The following is a 19912-nucleotide window of genomic DNA, read 5'->3' as shown; positions in this document are numbered from 1 at the left end:
AATACAAGCAGCAGCACTGTATATCCTAAAATATACGTGAATACTTCCTGTGAACACAAAATTTAAACTCGATCATTTTTTAAAAAGGAACAAGTTTTTGAATTTGGACTTTTTGTAAAACATGAACAATTTTTTAAAAACTAGGAGGTACTGTACTCGAATTTTGAATATTTTTAAGCGCGAACTTCAACGTGTCAGTTTCCAAATCTTGATTTATTAAACAATACAAGCAGCAGCACTGTATCCTAAAATATACGTGAATACTTCCTGTGAACACAAAATTTAAACTCGATCATTTTTTAAAAAGGAACAAGTTTTTGAATTTGGACTTTTTGTAAAACATGAACAATTTTTTAAAAACTAGGAGGTACTGTACTCGAATTTTGAATATTTTTAAGCGCGAACATTTTTTTAAACATGATTTAAAAAATGATACGCTGACGTGAATCTTTTTTTAGATGGATTCAGACGCGATTCTCCTATTTACGTAGAAAGGAAGTTATTATTTTCTATTACTCCCTCCGTTCATTTTTATAAAACGTTTCAGTTATTTGATATTGAAATGTCTTAGGTGTTGTCTGAATTGTGTACAACGTCTTATAAAAGTGAACACAAGGAGTTAAAAAATGGTAGGATTGTTTCTGGGGCAAGCCTGATTGCTCATACCTAAAATTCAGATACGTCGTCCTCGGTTACCCCACCTGGTTTTTATCTCAAACCAAACGATCATCAATTTCTTCACAAAAAAGGAAACAATGGCTGCAGTCAATTGGCAACGATCACAATCGACACCCCTACGTGATGCGTGATCTTCCCATCCCGCAAACCCTTGGCTTTCTACCCATTGCCGCTCTCTCTCCTTCCAAACTAAGTTTCTGTAGTTCCGGTTGTGCCAACCCAAAGGCCGCCGCCACTTACGATGCCTACGGCGAGCCGGAGAAGATGTGAAAGCAGTTGTGATAGTCACAAATGAGGAGGTGAAGGATCTGGGCAGCATGAGCGTCACGGATATGCACATGTTGCCTGAGTGCATCGAGGATATGGAGCGGCTCATGCAACGATGATGGTGAAATCATAAGGGCATTTTCATGATGATAGAACAATGGTGGAAGGATAAAGGGGATGATGAAATTCTATGATGATAGTTTCATTACCCGTTGCAACGCACGGGCATTTTTTGCTAGGGGTTTCTTAAAACCGGGATCCATGAAGAGGTGAACGGGCCGACCCAGGCATCGCTCGCTTGTGAACCGTGTGCGATTGCTTGGCAAGATGACGAAGCGTGCGTCTTATAGGTTTTTCCGGACCAAACCCTCTGGTCCATCCCACGCACCCGGCAGAAACAACACACCATAGTCCACAAGGCGCGCCCGCGTCTACACTCGCACTAATAAAAGCAGCAGATGCTCGCTACCCTAAACGCCTACCTTGTGCGCTTTACTGCTCCATTTACTCCCGCAGAGGTAAACGGGCGCCTTTCGTTTTTCTGCTTCACTTCTCGTAAGCAGAGGTCGACCGAGCTGATCTCCGCATCCCGTTTCCTGTTCATCAGAGAGAAGGGAGATAATGGCCGCCGGCGAGAGAAACGAGTCTTCGGCGGCGGCGGCGGCGCCATTGCTGGCAGCAGCGAGGGAGAGGAAGCTCTGCAAGGAGGGGTGCCCAGGGTGCAGGCTGGACGAGATCAACAAGAGCAAGACCGGCATCCCCTACCTCAACTTCTTCTACGTGTGGGTCGTCTGTCTCTGCGCCGGTGAGTGCGCCCCTCCCTCTCTTCTCTTCCATCTTGCTTGGGTTTCTTGTTCCCGGCATGGGTCCAGCTCCAGCCTCCAGCGTTCTGGATGTAGCACGCGTACGCCGTTTCTTCAGTTCCACTAACACCTGTACTCTTTGTCTAGAATAATCAACACCTGTACTTTTTTTGTCCTATAATACATTAATATTTCCCCTAGCTGAACGACGATGGTCTTACTTCACTACTAGCTAAACTTTTCTTCTTCCTTGGTGGTGCATCAGGCTGGGGCACAGACCTGAAAACCAAAAATAATATGTCAAGTCAACAAGCAATTAACATACCATCTCTACGCCTCGGCACTTAGGACGACTGGTTCGTAATTAATTACTCCAATTACTTGTCGAAAATATGAATGTATCTAGATGTATTTTAGTTCTAAATACATCTATTTCTGCGACGAGTAATTTGGAACAGAGGGAGTAGTTATAAACATAGCGTGGAACTTCGGAGGTTTCAGAAGAATAGATTAACCATGGCACGAACTAAAAGAGTGTAACAGATCACCGAAAACCGCCCCTCGGTACGTGTGTAGCATAACCATTAACCACGGTTTGATAGGATGGATGTACTACAGGACAATGGACGACGACAACACATCCCCTCCGTACCTATGTGTACCATCGGCTGGGTGAAAGCTGAGAAAGATGGAGTAACTCACATGTGCCTTCTCCATCATCACGGGTGCGAAACTGATACGGGAGGCAGTAGACAACAACAGATGCATGGTGTGGGACCTCTCGTAGTAGTATAGTATTCAAACTCCAATCCAAATAGTCCTAGTATAGTATTCAAACTCCAATCCAAATAGTCCTATGTTGTTGTAATTAGGGGGTGTTTGATTCTAGGGACTTTTTTTTTGTTACGACTAAAAAAAGTCCCTAAAAGTCCCTAGCAAACCAAACAGGGGGACTTTTTTGGGACTTTTTTTCCTTCTAAAAGTCCTTAGAAGCATCTCCTTGAGAGTCTTTTTTAAAAAGTCCTAGGGACTAGAAAAAGTCCTAGGACTAAAGAACCAAACACCACCTTAATTAGGGCTAGCCAAACTTGGCATTAGAGCACAATTTGTGGATTTGCCAAAAGTTTTGCGGAATTCCTAAAACTGCATTTTCACGACGGCTTTGAAAAAGTTTGTATTAATTGTAGCCAATGGCCTGTTTGGATACTTTAAATTAGCTAGAGGTTAGAGTTAGTTTATAGCTCATGACTAACTCTAAACTAACGCTAGCCAAAAGATGTTTGGATGATAGGGTTAGATTGACAATAAATGCACTTGATGAAGAGAGAAAAGTGATTTTTCAATGGACCTCACGAGAACTAGCTTCAATTAGCATCTCTTGGCTGCCGGGATAGAGAGAGAAAATGATTTTCCAGTGAGCTGCATGAGAACTAGCTCAATTAGCACTTCTTGGTGGGATATTTTTTGGATGGGTTAGTGTAACTAGCTTCAATTTAACCCTCATATTTACATACTTTAGGGGTATTTAAACCCCAACTAGTTCAAACTAACTCTAACCAATGGATCCAAATAAAATTGAGTTGCTCTACATCATGTCCAGAGGGACCATAGCGTTTCCTTTTCCTAGACACTGGCGGACAAAATTTCGGTTCTAACCTTTTCTATAAACTTAATCACGAATTGACCTCGTTTTGAAAAGATTTCCAAATCTGACCTTTTTTGGTCACGCCAACATCCTTGGCGTCTGGTTTGCATGGCAGACGCCAGGATGCGTGGCGTTTGGCCCTGGCCCATACTTGCCTGGTTGGCGCTGATGTGGCGATGCGAAGACGCCATCCATCTTGGCGTCTGGGGGAAACGCCATAGCCCTTGGCGTTTGGTCCTACTCCATTACTTAAACAAAGAAAAGGCTACATGCACCATTAATGAAGTTGCTTCTACAAAAAAAAATCTTGATTAACTCCCGTAATTAATGGCTTGCTTGATAGCCCAGCCCATGCTAGAGCATGTATGGTTACCTCATCCTAATTTGGTACTACCTCTCTCTCAGTTTACAGGGCGTGCGCGTACCCCTAGGTCGTCAATTTGACCAACCTAAAAAAAATCATATATTACAAAAAATATACCAACATAAACTTCGGAGTTTCTACTTTCAAAAGGTATAATTTTTGTGTTATATAGTTTATGTTAGGGTGATAAAATTGACAACCTAGGTATACGCGCAGGACTTGTAAACTGAAATGGAGGTAGTATCATGCACGCAAAAAAATACGGAGAAGAAAATAAAGAGATCTGCCTTGAATTTTAAGGGATTACAATTACAGTATATGAGATGATCTCTTGACCAAATCACCACTTGTTTTTTTCTTCACAAGAATTTACAAGCTGCTAGAACACACAAACGTAGTCTTCACACATACCCATCTGGCTATGTTTGGCAAAACGGGAGACAATGTACAAAAAAGATCAAAATTCAGGATCCAAACAAAATACCTTGGTCTTGGCGTAGGCACGTCTAGACAACAAACGAAATACTCCTCTATGTAGTTAGGACTTGGCAAATCCGACTCTTTAAACGTCCACGGGCGCGTCTAGGCGCGTCCGTGGACACTGACCGGCCATGCCTTAAAAAATGCATTCCACATCCACAGAGCCCGACCGCTGCCGTGCACGGGCCTCCTCCCAGGCGCGGCGGAGCGCAAGTCGGACGGCCATCTCCTTTCCGGGGCGCGTGGGATGAGTTCGGAGTCGACGGATCTGGACGTGAAGGACTCGGATCCGCTGCCCGCCATGTCGAAGACGGTCGGAAGGAGCCGAAGACGAGCTTGGGTGGCAGAGCAGAGTGGAGGGGAGGGGAGGGAAGTGGCTAGGTTTTGGTCCGGCGAGAGATGGGAAGAAATTTATGTGGGGTCGGGTGGGCTAGCGTGGGCCGGGTCCGACGTGGCGGGTGTGCCCGGACGTCTTCATATCCGCCCCATATTTGGCCTGGAGATGAGGGGTGCCGGTCTGTCTGGGCGTTTGAGGGGGCCACCGTCAATGTGGGCGGCAGACGGATGGACGGGCTACTGTCATGTTGTTTGAACATGGAACAGACGCCAGCACCGGGAAGCGGTGCGCGCGGCGCTCTTTCGGTCGGCGTGTTGCTTTAATGATGGCGCCAGTGAGTGGTCGCGTCTGCTCTGGTCCTCATGAATGCGGACACTCACGCTCTGGATGTACGCTGGATCTACGCTGAACGTTTCGAGCGGGAAGCGTGCACCGGCGAGGGAGGAGGGTTTGGGTGGGCTAGGGATGTCAGAAGCGGACGTGACAGCTGCCCCGACTCCCGGAAAGCTCCTCCACATTTTTTATCCGGTTTGTGAAAGAAAAAGCGTCGGGATCACGCCGTAGACCGATACAGGACCATGTTGGATGGATTCTTTGTCCAAACAAAACGGTCCGGACAGTCGTGGAAGGTTTGAGAGTCAGCGTTGGAGATGCCCTTAATAGGCTAACAACCGCAGATACTACAGAAAAGTAAATCATCATGCGATTAATTAATTTAAAATCGGATCATCATATTAATCTCCTAGAAATCTGCTCCATCTCACCCTGACGCCTCATCCAAAGTCGATCCGTAGAAAATTTGTCGTCATTGGTTGCATTTAGGTGTGGGTTAATTCGTTTTGCAACGATGGTTAGCAAGCTTTTTATTACGGGAGTAATTAATCAAGAGAATTGTTTATAGAAGCAACTCTAGTAATGGTGCATGTAGCTTTTTTTGTTTAAGTGATGGAGTAGGACCAAACGCCAAGAGCTACGGCGTTTCCCCAAACGCCAAGATGGATGGCGTCTCCACATCGTCACATCCAAACGCCATGCACTCTGGCGTCTGCCGTGCAAACCAGACGTCAAAGATGTTGGCGTGACCAAAAAAGTCAGATTCAAATTTTTTTTGAAACGAGGTCAATTCATGATTAAGTTTACACAAAAGGTCAGAACAGAAATTTTGTCCGACACTGGCGCGCAGGCCGCGGCTTACCGTGCCTGACCTTATAACTGACCTATACACAGATGTTTCATTGATGCTCCATGTGCTGCGCGTCAGTGGCATGTCTTTTTTTATTTGCGCATCAACGTCAGTGGCATGTCTAGTACACTCAACAGTGTCAGCGTCTCAGTTACACATGCGTCGCATAGACGGGAAGGTCACATGTGTAGTACAGTACCAGGATGACAGTAGTAGCACGATGTGGGACCCGAAATGACCACATCTTACCCTCCTCCCAGTCCACCGTACACACAGAGGATACGTGGTGGCGATCCATCCCATCCGTATGGTCTTCACTCCAGATCCAGACCCCGGTTGCTATCGGGACGGCAGGAAAGTATCTGGTCCGTCTATTCCCTGACAGGGAGCGAGCGAGCGAGCGCAGCCTGGAAGACCATGGAGGAAGTTTCACGGAAGCTCAGCCGTCACCCGCTCCGAATCTTTTGTGTAGATGCACGCAATTAATCATGGATTTTATTGACGCGGACCAGACTACAACTACTATAAGTACGGTCTTTGACAAAGGCAAATCTTATTTGTCGCTTCCTGTGAAAGCATATCGACCAAACACACAAGGATGGTGAGATGGGCCGTCCCATTTAATCTATTGTACGTACGTTCTACATATCTCTCGGTTTTGGGAACCTTCCCGTTGGGATTTGGTTTTTGATTTTCAGTTTTTCTTTCTATTGATTTTTTGCAGTTTTTATTTTTTGTTTCTTTTCATAAATTTCAAAAAATGTTCGGATTTTTTTAAGGAATGCAATTGTTTTTGAATTTTTCTAAAAAATGTTCGCATTTTTTAAAAATTGTTTGTGTCCAAAACATGTGCGAAAAATTCAAAAAGTGTTCACTTATTCAAAAAATGTTTGGAATTTCGAAATTATTTGAGTTTTTTAAATGCTTTCTAAAAAATGTTTGGAATTTCCAAAGAAGTTCGTATTTTTAAAAATCATGGTTTTCAAAAAATGTTTGGGCAAAAAATCCGCATTTTCAAAATTTGTTAGGAATTTGAGAATTTTTTGAGTTTTAAGAAAAATGTACACTTTTAAAAATAACTTTTGTGTTTTTAAAGCTGAATAGAAAACAACAAACAAAAAAAGTCAATCACTACAGTATCCATTCGAGTCACCATAGTACTCGCTGTGATCACTACAGTGCCGGTCCCACCAGTACATTGTCAGACAAATCGTCGTAGTGTCGGTCGAGTCGCTATGGTACTCGCCTGAGTCGCTACAGTGTGAGTTGAATCGCTACCACATCCGATTGAGTCCCTAATGGATCGTCCCAATCCTGTGCGGAATAGGAGCCACCTTAATAATCGTACAGTGGTTGCTCAAATAGATTTTGGCCCCCTTGCACTTTTGGCCTGGTAGAGCCTGGCTAAGCTAATACAGTCTTTGAATGCCAACTAAGGCATAGCCTAGTGGTGGAAAGGGATTTATGCATTTCACCCACCCAGGTTCAAGGCATGGTACTTGCAATTTTGGCTTGTTGCACCTATTATACTGTACGGGCCTCCCTTACATTCTTTCTTTAAGAAAATACAGTTTTTGAACCATGTTTTGCACTTCGTTGGCTGCCGGCATTGCATCACAAGGTCGTTTGATGGCATTCGGTTGGCAGCACTACAGGGTTATGGCTGTGAAGATACAATTGCCTGGCGTTTGATTGCTCCCGGCCTAATATTGTCGTCACCCCTTCTCACTAATTGTGGCCTTACCACAAAGTGCACTATACAAACATGAAATTAACATCATTTTGGTCCTAACTACTAACAAATGACAGTACCAAATTAAGAATCATATAGATAAAAGGGGGGAAATTTCACCATCCTCGTCTTCTTCAGATCCTTCTGTTACCTCTTAGACCACATTGCCTTAGCCCAGTCCAACCTTTTGCTCTTGCAAGCTTCATTAGCATGTGCCTTCACACTATGGACAGATCCAATATCATTAGTTGTCGCATCATCCTCATCCAACACGTACTCATCAGGACCCCACTCTAAGATCCAGTTATGAAGAATGCAACATGCAAGACCAAGCTTAACTTGGGTATGAAAGGATGGAATGCCTTCTGATCAAGAATCTTGAATCTATTCTTTGAAGCACCAAATGCCCTCTCAACTTTAACTCTAAAGCTAGATTCGGCAATCTTAGGATAGTTCCTAGCAGAGAACTCACCAAGATGATACCTGGTTTTCCTAATGGGTGAAGAACCCTAGGACGACATGCATATCCAACATCTCCTGGCTAGAACTTATTATCAGGGATATTGATCTCACCAGGTCGAGCCATGCTTTCAGCAAGAATGTTAGCATCATGGGTTGATCCTTCCTAAGCAGCAAGTACATTCTGGCTTGTGTAGTGCTTTCTATACCTGTATGTTGCAGCCCGTGACCTCGACACTATAGCAGTCATGTGAGTGCCATCTATTGCATGAATACAATCATGTGATAGCATGGAAAAAGTATTATGACTCACAACAATACAATCATCTCATGGCAAGAACTAATAGTTAGTACGGCTCACCTTGAAATATGGATACCACTAGAACATGAAGGCGCGCGTTGCCGCGCCCGCCTATCTTGAAGGTTAGATTGTAGTCATGAGGAGAAGTATTGGTAGTGAAAGAGAATGAATTTAGGGTATAGAACACACATTGCCGTGCATGCAGCCTGAAAGATAGTGCAACCAGTACACTTAGAATGCATACACATAGTCAATAATTGAGGCCCTAAAATGTACATAATTAAAAGTTCTTACACTCACCTAAGTTATGGAATTAAACTGATTAAGTTGAACTAATAACTTGAGGTGGTGTGAACAAAACAATATATGCATGGTTATGTTTGTTTTCTGCACTATTATTCATGATAAGAAGCAAATGCACTTCTCTATTATTGAAGCAAAGATATGCTAGAAACATGGAGAAACGGCTGATGTACCTGGGAATACAAAAATCAAGAGCCATTAGCAGATGTGTTTAAGTTTATGGATTGATGTACGCTACTATAGGTAGAAGAAGCACAACAGAACTTCTTTGAACAATTTCTTGGCAATAGATTCAGTCTTAGAGAGGTAAATGAAGATTTCATATGACACAAGTAGTGATGTAACCAACCTTTTTTTATCCCATTTCCTAGTAGAACACGTCGTTGTAGGGGCCGATGGTACATTTATCAAAAAAGAGAAACCTATGGTAGGTTTGAATGTTTGGCAGCATGAACAGTGCAACGAGAGGGCTTAGACCCTAACAAATTAGAAACACTTGTCAATGAGCCATTGTTTGTACTTCATGTGGAATGGTTCAGTGAAGTATTTCTCGGCACATTCTACGCCAATATCACACGGCTTTGCTAACATAATTTGAACCACAAGTATAGACATTCTGAAACTGGGATTTATCCAAACCCTACCTAACAAGAGCAATGGGAAAATCTGGAAGCGAGAGGCTCAAGAACGGACTGCCAGCTGTGCCAAGAATCCCATATTAGCCCGGCTGACATAAGCGGAAGGAATATCAATAGAAGATATTTGTACACACGAACTGGAAGTAGTAAAAGGGGCAATCAAAACGCAGGTTTACAAAAACTTGTCTCAGGATCATAATGTCGTCTAAGAGACACAACAACCGGTGGAGGAAGTGATCAATCTTTTTTCGGCAAGATGAAGGGATCAACTTGTAGGGCATAAGAGATCTACCGGTGGATGATGGACGAACGATGCGGCCGGGAGGAGCGGAGATAGCATCCGCCGCCGGTGCTGAGCTGAATTGTGGCATCTTTTTTCTTTTGAGGGTTTTCTTTCGATGGTGGAGTACGCACGAAACACATGGAAGAATCCCGTAACTGGCTACATGGGCTTTTGGCCGCTGATCGGCCCATCAAATGAGGTGATCCCTAGCTCGGCCTGTGGAGCAGCAGCCCGACTACATGTGTGCTGAATGGATTGCGACCTGGTGAAAATGACCTGTTGCGCTGGGTGGGACGACGACTCGATCTGGTTCGTTACTGTAGGTTGATCTGACGGCTGACGACGCCAAAACGCTGTGGTGGCTCATAGGTGGTTGAGTTATACTGTTTAGTAATTTGTAGCTCGTACGTATCTTCGAAGGAGTTTGACCATTAGGTGCCTTGATCATCTCTCCTCTGGGCTCTCTAATCACATATAAGATTTGCTTGAAATACCGGGAAATTGTCTCGTTGGATCTCCTAATTGTGTTGTAAATCACTTTGAACTTCTGGTTATGACCTACAACATGAAGGAACATTGCTACTTGATCTTCCATAGAGGTGTAGATGTTATCTTCTAGCAACCCCCTCTCTCTAAACATCTTCACAAGCTTGGAGAAACGCGATCTTCTCATTCGAAGCATGTTGACAATCTCTACATCATTAATGTTGTAGATGTAGTTTAGATTCGCCATCCTCTCACTATCTCGGGATAACATTGGACCATGTCTAATCACAGGTTTCGAATTGTGACGAACCACTCTCTTGTGGACCAACATGACCTAGGTCTGAGTCACAACTACGAGTGTTGATGCGTGAATGAGCAGCTTCATTCGTTTGTCCTAGTGAAATTGATGTTGTGGTAAGTAACAACAAAATCGACCCTACACCTTAGCTAACAACAAAATAGTGGAGGGATGGTGGGTAGTTGTATGCTGCTTACCGCCATGTGAGACAACGACCACCCATGTCGGAGACGAGGCGGACGAGACGGAGACGAAGGGGACGAGTAGCTTACGCGGGGAGGAGCACATCCTGGTGCAAGAGATCTCGGTCCGCGCCGCCGGTACCACAGATCTAAGTCGCCGCCGCTACCGCTGCCAAGAACTGAGGCTGGATTTGTTCTCCCAATAGAGGTGAGCGAGTAAAAGGGGAGGGGGGTTGGGGGATTGAGACTGCAGATCTCGCGCCATATCACACCTACATATTTTCGTCTCTCGCCACCTCCATGCCTGCACCCCTACGTACGCCAACCCCCTCCCGACTTGCGCTCGCCTCAGCCCGGCTCCACGGAAACGGTCGATTCAAGCGTTCCTAGCAAGTCAGGATATGGAATGCTTTGAGTTTCGTGCGCGTGAGCCAACGCCTCGCGTGAGCAATTGAATAGGCTTTTTTGCATGCACTGGTACTGTTTGGGGGGCCGCGAGCAATCAAACACACCCCATGTCTCAAGCTTGACTGAGTGTATATTATTTTTGCATCCTATATGAGGAGCCCGATCTCAATGATTCCTTGAGGCGACGGAGTGGTCCAAGATGTGTGGGCTCAAACCATGCCCTCCCAACTCCACCATCGGGTGAACGGAGCGTAGCTCAGATGGTTAGGTTCATCTAACTCATGGGTATTACAAATCATTCATTCATTAAAGGTAGCTTTAGCCATTGTGGGTAGAAACTAGTCGCCAAAAGCGAAGCGATCTTGCAAGCTGGAAAAGATGCCTTTTTCTGACGGCCAGACACAAAAGGAATGAGGGAAAAATGCCTCGGGATTAGAAAGACTAAAGAGGCATGGAGGGCGGACTACAAGAATACGACTACAATACAAGCCATGAGCAATGCGTTTCTCTTATTACTTTTTTATCCCCTTGTTCCTTGGATACAATTCGTTCGTTCTACGACCAAATCTCAATTTGTGGAGGCCTTCGGTGTCTCCTTGTGATGGAACCAGCCTACCATAGTTCAAGTCCTAGACTTTGCAGTGGTGCTTGTATGCGTTCATATAGGAGTGAGTGTATGTGCGTGTACATGAGTGTGGGTTTGTACGGTGTTTCTTGGCAAAAGAAAACTCCACCATAGGTTTTTTTAACACAGTACAGACGCAAGTGCTCATACATATGCGCATAGACTCACCCCTATGAACACACAAACGCACACCCTACCCTATGAGCACCTCCGAGAGACTGAGCCGGCATATCATCTTGAGATTTACGAAGTCACTGTAGGCGCTTACGAAGTCACCGTAGGCGCCTCGTCGTCGACGGGAACGTCTCCTCCCACTGAAAGCGTATCACCGAAAATCCTGAAATAAATCCAGGAATAATGCGAGCACCAGGACGTGAACCCTGGTGGGCTGGGGATACCACTGTCCCTCTAACCATCCAACCACGGGTTGGTTCGCAACTGCACAATAGGTTGAAAACAACATTAAGCTTTTTACTTCTAAAAAAAGAATTTGCCATTATGATTTATGGAGTGAGAAAGAGGAGCGGCCGCACTTGTACTGGTACTACATACACATGCACGTGAAAGACTTGGCCAACCCTCTCATCCTGCCACCTAAATTTAGCCAAACAAACCAAAGGCAAGAATCCACGAACAACTAGAGCCAGGCTTCATTCTCCAGCTCTTGGCAAACGAGGATGCCGCGCGACTCTCAGAATCCAGGCATCATCTTGATGTGGATTAAGGACGTCCAACGGAGTAGGAAGAGTCACGTAGCATTCAGCCGCAGCCGCAGCCGGAGGCATCAAGATGACCGGGTCAGGCCGAGAGGCGCCATTGCTCCGCGTCAGGAAGGTGTACCATGAACGATGCCCCGGATGCAGACAGGAGAGGAAGACGCAGGCCGACCACCGGATACCCTACACGGAGTTCCTCTACATTTGGATCGCATGCTTGTGTGCCGGTATGATGCCACACGATGCTCTCTTTTACAGGATTTCCTCTGATGATCAGGCAGCATCCTCATGGAACAGCTGTATGACTGCCAGAATCTGGAGGGTGTAGAGATGTTATAACATTTGGATTTGCTACTCTAGTACAATAGTGCAATCCAATCGCTTTCAATTAACATAACCAAGAGATTCTGATTTCAGACTTCAAAACATTAGGAGATGCTCCCAAACATGTGCCTTTCTGCATTTATTTCATGGTTTCTCCAGAGGCTCTTTCTGCAGTTTGTCTACAAAACTCACTTTTTTTTGTCACCTTCATTAAAAGATTGGACATATTTCTATAGGATTTTTATAAGTTAAGGTATATCAATTGTTGGCGTTTGCTAACTAACAACTTGGTTTGTTATCTTTCCAGCTCTACCGATCCAGTCACTGTTTCCCTATCTATACTTCATGGTATGTACAGAAGTCGCAAAACTTGAACATCTATCCTGATTGTATGCATGAATTGTCGTTTGTTGAATTATTACATACTTTGTGTTGATTAATTATATGTCCGCCGTTGTTATTATTTAACAGATTAGGGACTTGGAAGTCGCAAAGCAAGAGCAAGACATTGGGTTCTATGCTGGTTTTGTTGGTTAGTATTGTCCCCTGTAACGTTTGTCAAATTACTGGAAAAATAAGGGAATAAAAGACTACAAGTACACTGAGTAGACTTTAATAGCGTCATAATTCGAAAATAGTTATTTTTCGACCAGTAGCTACTGACTGTATACTCTGTCTCAAGGGGCTGCTTATTTCCTTGGAAGAACCATCAGTGCTGTGCCATGGGGCATTTTTGCTGACAAATATGGGAGGAAGCCTTGCATTGTTATCAGTATCCTCTCAGTGTACGGAAAATTCAGTTAGATTATGAAAACATATTTCGTACTCCATTCAATTAAATCAAAATTAATCCTACGCTACTACTTCTTTTTCAGGATCGTATTTAACACCCTTTTCGGCCTTAGCACGACTTACTGGATGGCAATTGTAACTAGGGGGCTACTTGGGTTACTCTGTGGTATATTAGGACCAATCAAGGTGATTTCTGTACACTGAGGGTGATGAGTTAATTAAATTAAGCAAATGGCACTAGTTGTTGAACACTCACGGTTGTGTCTGCATTTTTCAGGCCTATGCTTCAGAAGTCTGCAGAAAAGAGCACCAAGCACTAGGAATTTCTCTTGTGAGAACAGTTCATCTTTATGTTCAGACTCTCGGTTTGATTCATTTGAAGAAAGGCTTATCTGTTACTAGCTGATAATTATGTCTGACATTATGTCATAGGTTACATCTTCACGAGCAATAGCTCTTGTTATTGGACCAGCCATTGGAGGATTTCTTGCACAGGTGAGGATCAGTTAACTTTGATATCGAGTTATAGAAATACAGAAGTATCCTTGCAGAATTAAGATCGTATTTAACCACTTTAACAAACTAAGCATAAGTTACTCGTGCATACAGTAGTTCAATAAAGCCATTACTGAATAACTCACTAGGCCACTATAATTATATGTAACCGTGGTGTAGAGCTTGAGAATAATGGATCATCTACTAATTGGGGCAAAACCAAAATACTGTACCAATAGGCAAGAACTTTACTGTCATGACAGTGTTAGGAAAGTACATATATGCTTTATTTGGAGGAATTTATATCTAACAGTTAAAAGTGAAAACTAGAATTTTTGTCGAAGGATGAACACAACATCTCCCTTTGGAGGATAGTTAGTAATCTTATATGAATGGCTCTGGCTAACATTGTGTATTCTCTGTCTTGTACCAGCCTGCAAAGAAGTACCCGAATCTTTTCTCTGAGGAATCCATATTTGGAAGGTAGATTATTACTCATACTCTTTCAATGATACAAATTTTGCATTGTTGGGAAGATAAGATAAACCTTTCAAATTACATCTACTTATAGGTTTCCATACTTCCTCCCTTGCTTCGTCATATCGGTTCTAGCGGCAGGAGCATGTCTTGCATGCATTTGGCTGCCGGTATTGCCCGTAAATCTCCTTATGATTTTTTTTCTCTCCCTTGATTTCCTACTTGAATAAATGATTCTTTTTAGGAAACTCTGCACATGTACCATGATGACAAAGTGGAAGCTATTGAGGAAATGGAGGCGCAAGTTGCTGATTCGACCTCAGAAGACAGGAAAGCTAAACAATCTGGATCATGCAGAATGGCATCCACAAAGAACCTGCTAAAGAACTGGCAGTTGATGTCAGCAATAACCCTCTACTGTGTGTTTTCTCTCCATGATACAGCTTATCTTGAGGTAAATCTATGTTTAGGCATATTGAACATATTCAACAATATTTTAGGTTGAAAAGATGCTAGTATATATGGTATCTACCCTTTAGAGTGTAGAGAACAACCATATTAGGGACTAAATCAACCTTTTTTTTGTAAGGAACTAAATCAACTTTGCATGTGTTCTGTAAATTCCATGGTCAGATATTTTCACTCTGGGCTGTGAGCAGCAGAAAATACCGGGGACTGAGTTTTACATCTCAGGAGGTTGGTACCGTGCTAGCTATCTCAGGTATGTGACGTTTCTTCAATTTGTATAGTATGGTCATTGCACATGAGAAACATTCAGCACAAAATGAATGAACTCGACACATATCTGGCATCTCTCCTTTACCTATTACATGAAGTACTGGTTTTGAACTCCTTTACCTTGTGGCTGTTTTTGTTCGATCTTGCAGGTTTTGGTGTTTTGGTATATCAACTTCTGATCTACCCGTTCCTTGCCAAGTATGCTGGGCTAGTCAAGCCATTCCGTTCTGCAGCGGTATGTGACAAGAACATTTTGCATCAAGATACTTCACTAATATGTCTAATCTATTGTACAGTACCAAATGCATGTTTGTTTTTTCAGGTATTATCTATACTTCTCCTTGCAACATATCCATTCATGGCTAACCTATATGGTGTGGAGCTCAAAGTACTCATCAACATAGCCTCGCTTCTTAAGAATATGTTTGCGGTATGTCCATTTTCTGGTCGGAACAAATTGTTAGCATATTATTATCTGTATTGCTTCGTTTAAGGTGAAAATAATACAAACTAGGGGTGTTCGTTGGTGGTTGGCAAAAACCCTAGTACCCATCCAGTACAAAGAAAAATTATACCTCGCTCAGGTGCGGAGATATGTGTATAGCTAAGGGTTTCGTGCCCCCCAGCCCAATGCAAATCACTGAAGGAAATTTTTTGAGGACTTAGATGGAAGAAAATATTCTCATGTAGCTCCTCCAAACATTCATACTCCATCAGTGACCTCGCTGCTTACATTAGTAACATCCTATACAAACATGTTCATCATCTTGGTGAAGAGGCCGGAAGATCAATAAAACCTTCCTTTAAAAGAATACAAACACGTTGATGACTGTTTGGGCGGGTCTAAAGAAACCATAATTGAGCACCACTCATACAGATGAAATAAAATTAGATGTTCAGTACCCTTGGACAAATAAGCTCCATGGGCAGTGATTTTAATAGACAATTTGATCATGAACATATTTTGATTTATCATCTAAAATGGAACAGGCTACGATTACTATTGCCTGCAACATTCTGCAGAACACAGCGGTGGTATGTATCATCTGTCTCATTGCGTTTTCTTTGATTCATTTTTGCTATGTTCTAACTTCTCCAATGAAAATGTGTACAGGCACAAGAACAAAGGGGTGTCGCAAATGGTATATCTGTGACTCTGATGTCAATCTTCAAAGCAGTAGCCCCAGCAGCAGCAGGAATTATGTAAGCACAGTGTTTCTTTTATTTTGTGAGTAGGAAGTACTGTGAGTTTTTGCTTGGCCGCAAGTGTGATTCCTAACCAATTAGCTAACCTTTTGCCTTTATCTAGGTTTTCATGGGCTCAGAAAAACATAACTGGATTGTTCATACCAGGTAAACACATTGCTCATATAACCCATGCTAATTGCACATGTCCTGATAGCTTTGCTTTCGACTTGAATGGAAACAAGTACTCCCTCCATCCGAAAAAGCTTGTCACAAGATTGTCCTTCGATGGATGTATCTAGCTCACGCTGCAAGTGGGACTACCCGTGGGCATCCCACCTCAGCCAACCTGATCCCACTACAAATTGGTGGAAAATATTGGGTAACCCACCAAACATTACATGGGTTAAGTGGGATCCCAGTATCCCACTTAACAAAAGACATTGTATGAAACACAACTACAAGGTGTCACACTCATATACTGCACCTACAGCCTATACAAGGCATGGTATTCATCAGAATAGCATGTGATGTGCTAAAACTACAAGACATATCTGGGATAAAACTACAAGCCACTACAATGTCAGTCATCGTTAAGCTGCATTTCGCTCAAACTTAAAGACTGAACTTGGTAGCAAGAGGAACAAAAACACCCAGCGCGACATCAAATAAACAGTGTGACATGGAGAACACAGCACTTCTTTCCCGCCACCGGAGCCTTTGTTCTTGCCGCCACCCGGATCCATTGGAATCGCAACTGGCAGAGGAGAAATAGAATCTGATAGTTGTTGCAATTGAAATATCCCTCTAGGAAACAATAAAAGGGTAGACAACATAACATGAGAAGGGCAATTTGATTCAGAGATAATGAAGATCCGGACCATTAGCCTTCTCAATTTTTATGGCACGCAAGAGCTCACTAGTACCCTTGTGCTCCTCAAGATCTGAAATTTTTCACAACCAAGTTAAATAAGATGAGTAACGTTCTGACTGCTACGAATTCAGTTTTCAGATACCAGCAATCAGGAATTCAAGATCCTACACAGTACCATTTTGTTATCCTCGCTAGAACAGCAGGAGCCAAACAAGTAAAATTAACAAAAAATAATAATAACTTTCTTCTGAAAGCAAAAGCAGCATGAACTAGAACACGTGTTAAGACGGTGAAAAAACTAGACTACAGATCACAAATCCATCTAAAGTAAACCATCGACAGCTACTTTCATGCTCTTCCACATCTGCAATAATAAGATAGTTCACGCAAATAATAAGATAGAAAACAAGTTTAAAAAAAGGAACAATCATGTCATTTTGTTACCATTATTACGAGGCAATGGAATGACATGGTAAAAGAAGCACACTACCATTGATGGATCATTTTTGTAAACTGAATCATCTTTCAGAGAAAATATGAAAGAACAAAACAAAATTAACCGGACGTGGACACATGAGGGTTGTGTCTCTGCAACTTCTTTTTCCATTTATACGCCAAGCAAATTTCAAAGTGGCCATCTTTTACAAATTCCATTGACACCAAGCAAATTTCAAATTGCAACCTCTGAACCTCAATTAGTACTTCACATCAATACAATGAAAGATCAGTCATCATCCATGTCCTAATGAGTTAAAAAAATTACCCCAGGAAAGCAAAGAATCAAGTAAGGAAACATTTCATGCACTGAATGTGATGGAAAGGAAATCTCTAACAAGCATCATACACTGAATCAAGTAAAGAATCAAGCAAGTATACTCTGATGGGTCACCTGCTGCCGACGACGCATCCGGCACCTTGGGCGCTGGGATTGACGCATCCGACGCCTTGGGTGTTGGGGTTGGGACAGCCGGCGACCCGGGGGTCGTGATTGATGCTTCCGGCGACCTGGGGGTCGGGGTTGGGGCTGCCGGCGACCTGCCCATCGCGTCCGGCCAGGGTCGAGGTGTTCGTCAAATTCTTGATTGGAACACCGGTGAGGCGGAGTAGGGAGAAGCTGCGAGGTAGGGGAGGGGCTACGTGCAAGCCGGAAGAGGCGGGGTGCGCCGTGCAGCGGCGGCTGCCATCGATCGGCGACGGCGGTGGGTGTACGCTGTGGCGCCGCCCTCCCTGCACCAGAAGCTACGGGGATGAGCTAATAGGGTAAAGTGGGGTTCCAGTGGGCTAAAGGGGCTAGCCCACTTAATTTCTTTCTGGTCCAATGGGCTCTCACTAAGGCGTTTTAAGTGAGATAGGAAGTCTAGTCCTACTTATTCCTACTCCCACCTGCAGCGTGATATCTAGCACTAACTTGATGTTAGATACATTTATTTAAGGGACTTTTCTAAAAAAAATCTATTTGAGGGACAAGTTTTTTCGGACGGAGGGAGTACATATTATCAAAGCATATACTTATTTGATTTATCATCCAATATGCAGGTGATCAGATCCTGTTCTGGATGCTGAACATGGTGTCAGTAATCGGGCTCTCATTGACGTTCAAGCCATTTTTCTCTATGCCGAGTGCGCTGAAATGATGAGCACACAATTATGTTCATCTAGCTAGTTAAGTAAAGTTAGGGACACACCACAGTTTGCAGCCCTGGATAAAAAAAACTGGTCGTGTATTGTGTCACATATATTTTTCATATTTTTTTTGTTGTGTGATCAGATGTGGCAAGTATCTTCTTTTTTTTGTCAAAACTCCTACGCACAAGGTGCTTTGGTTTATGACTCGTTCCTGGTAAGAAGACCAATATTGTTTTGGTGGATTGTTAATCTAAGAGTTTCATATGTACCTTGAACTCCGCAACAATGTATCCATTTTTTCAGATTGGGAAACTATTTTTTCTATCTGAACCTTGCTATCCACGTCTAAAAGACAAAACCTCGATATCCGCCAGAGCAGCTTGCATTGCCTGCATTGCGGAACTACCAAACTGAAACACTAAGGTAGCTGTTTTCAGTCAAGGGACAAACTCTTGTTGGGGGTGGAAAGGGGAAATGATTAAGGGTCTCTTTATTTGAGGCGGAAACGGGAGCTTTGTTAATCAAGGAACAGAATACAATCGGTAGCAAGCGGGCCAATCAGAGATGGGCATCCTCCCAAGGTCCCAAGGACGTCCTAATCGTTTGGAGACAACACTCGTGCGGCTTAACCATGCCGGCTAAGAGCATCTCTAATAGATAATATAGATGTAAAAATAATAAAGTTATACATCTTTGATGCCTCCAAATCCCACCTCCAATAAATGATGTAGATGTAAAAAAATACATCACCTCCTCCAAGTGTGTAAAATATAACACTTGAAGATGCAGATTTGTATCACCACCTAGGTGATGTAAATCTTCAGCCGTGCGTCAACCGCTCAACTGCCTTCATTTCATTTTCGCCTGCCCGGCGTCCGTCCGCCTCCACCGCTGGCGATTTTTGCCCTGAAACGACGCCGTCGATGCTCGCCCGTCCATCTCTGACCCCGCCGCGACCCCGCAGCCTATCCCCGCCGCCTACCTCGCCACCATAGCCGCCACCGACAACGATTTGATTTCGTCCCGTCGACGACCGCACGACCGATTTGGAGATTTGTCGGAGCTCCGGCTGCCATAATGTCATCGAAGGCGTGGTCATGGATGCGTTGGTGCTTCTGCTAGCCGCTGCCCGGCGCCGGAGATAGGGGAGCCGCGTGACACCCGCCCGCCTGCGCGCGGAGCCGCCGTCGGTATCTTGGTTGTTCCCGTCGCC

General features: G+C 43.7%; 2 protein-coding genes across 4 annotated transcripts; one reads left to right on the top strand and one right to left on the bottom strand.

The window, feature by feature from the left end:
- The first annotated feature begins 1319 nt into the window (after nucleotides 1-1319).
- LOC123078199 (probable peptide/nitrate transporter At3g43790) lies at nucleotides 1320-18967 on the top strand. 3 transcript variants are annotated; one of them, XR_006437185.1, is made up of 18 exons: nucleotides 1320-1463; nucleotides 1553-1750; nucleotides 12820-12860; nucleotides 12984-13044; nucleotides 13195-13297; nucleotides 13388-13490; nucleotides 13582-13635; nucleotides 13737-13799; nucleotides 14233-14282; nucleotides 14371-14446; nucleotides 14521-14730; nucleotides 14910-14997; nucleotides 15164-15249; nucleotides 15311-15444; nucleotides 16005-16049; nucleotides 16129-16217; nucleotides 16324-16367; nucleotides 18610-18674. XR_006437185.1 is itself a non-coding variant. In XM_044500613.1 (18 exons), the coding sequence occupies exons 2-18, from the start codon at nucleotides 1567-1569 to the stop codon at nucleotides 18705-18707; spliced, it is 1503 nt and encodes a 500-aa protein (XP_044356548.1). In that variant the 5' UTR covers nucleotides 1320-1463; nucleotides 1553-1566; the 3' UTR covers nucleotides 18708-18967. The 3 variants fall into 3 exon arrangements, 2 of the variants coding, with proteins under 2 accessions (XP_044356548.1, XP_044356549.1); XM_044500613.1 differs by having other exon boundaries at nucleotides 15337-15444; nucleotides 18610-18967; XM_044500614.1 differs by lacking the exons at nucleotides 1320-1463; nucleotides 1553-1750 and adding an exon at nucleotides 12143-12415 and having other exon boundaries at nucleotides 15337-15444; nucleotides 18610-18967.
- LOC123078200 (uncharacterized) lies at nucleotides 16463-18374 on the bottom strand. Its single transcript, XM_044500615.1, has 3 exons — nucleotides 17963-18374; nucleotides 17081-17143; nucleotides 16463-16956 (listed from the first exon to the last, which is right to left on the bottom strand). Exons 1-3 carry the CDS (start codon nucleotides 18114-18116, stop codon nucleotides 16793-16795), a joined length of 381 nt encoding a protein of 126 aa, XP_044356550.1. The 5' UTR covers nucleotides 18117-18374; the 3' UTR covers nucleotides 16463-16792.
- Nucleotides 18968-19912: the final 945 nt, after the last annotated feature.

Source organism: Triticum aestivum, chromosome 3D (assembly GCF_018294505.1).
Source record: "Triticum aestivum cultivar Chinese Spring chromosome 3D, IWGSC CS RefSeq v2.1, whole genome shotgun sequence".
NCBI classification, from domain to species: domain Eukaryota; kingdom Viridiplantae; phylum Streptophyta; class Magnoliopsida; order Poales; family Poaceae; genus Triticum; species Triticum aestivum.
The sequence above is the reverse complement of the archived record's forward strand: the minus strand, read 5'-3'. Positions and strand labels throughout refer to the sequence as shown.

What these genes read in the sequence shown, in the direction of transcription:
- LOC123078199 (XM_044500613.1), top strand. Translation starts at nt 1,567, where the DNA reads ATGGCCGCCGGCGAGAGAAACGAGTCTTCGGCGGCGGCGGCGGCGCCA. An exon ending in GGTCGTCTGTCTCTGCGCCG is followed by an intron (nt 1,751 to 12,819) that starts GTGAGTGCGCCC and finishes TTATCTTTCCAG; the next exon opens with CTCTACCGATCCAGTCACTG. An exon ending in GTATATTAGGACCAATCAAG is followed by an intron (nt 13,491 to 13,581) that starts GTGATTTCTGTA and finishes TGCATTTTTCAG; the next exon opens with GCCTATGCTTCAGAAGTCTG.
- LOC123078200 (XM_044500615.1), bottom strand. Translation starts at nt 18,116, where the DNA reads ATGGGCAGGTCGCCGGCAGCCCCAACCCCGACCCCCAGGTCGCCGGAA. An exon ending in GGATGCGTCGTCGGCAGCAG is followed by an intron (nt 17,144 to 17,962) that starts GTGACCCATCAG and finishes GAAAAATTTCAG; the next exon opens with ATCTTGAGGAGCACAAGGGT. An exon ending in AAAAATTGAGAAGGCTAATG is followed by an intron (nt 16,957 to 17,080) that starts GTCCGGATCTTC and finishes CTCCTCTGCCAG; the next exon opens with TTGCGATTCCAATGGATCCG.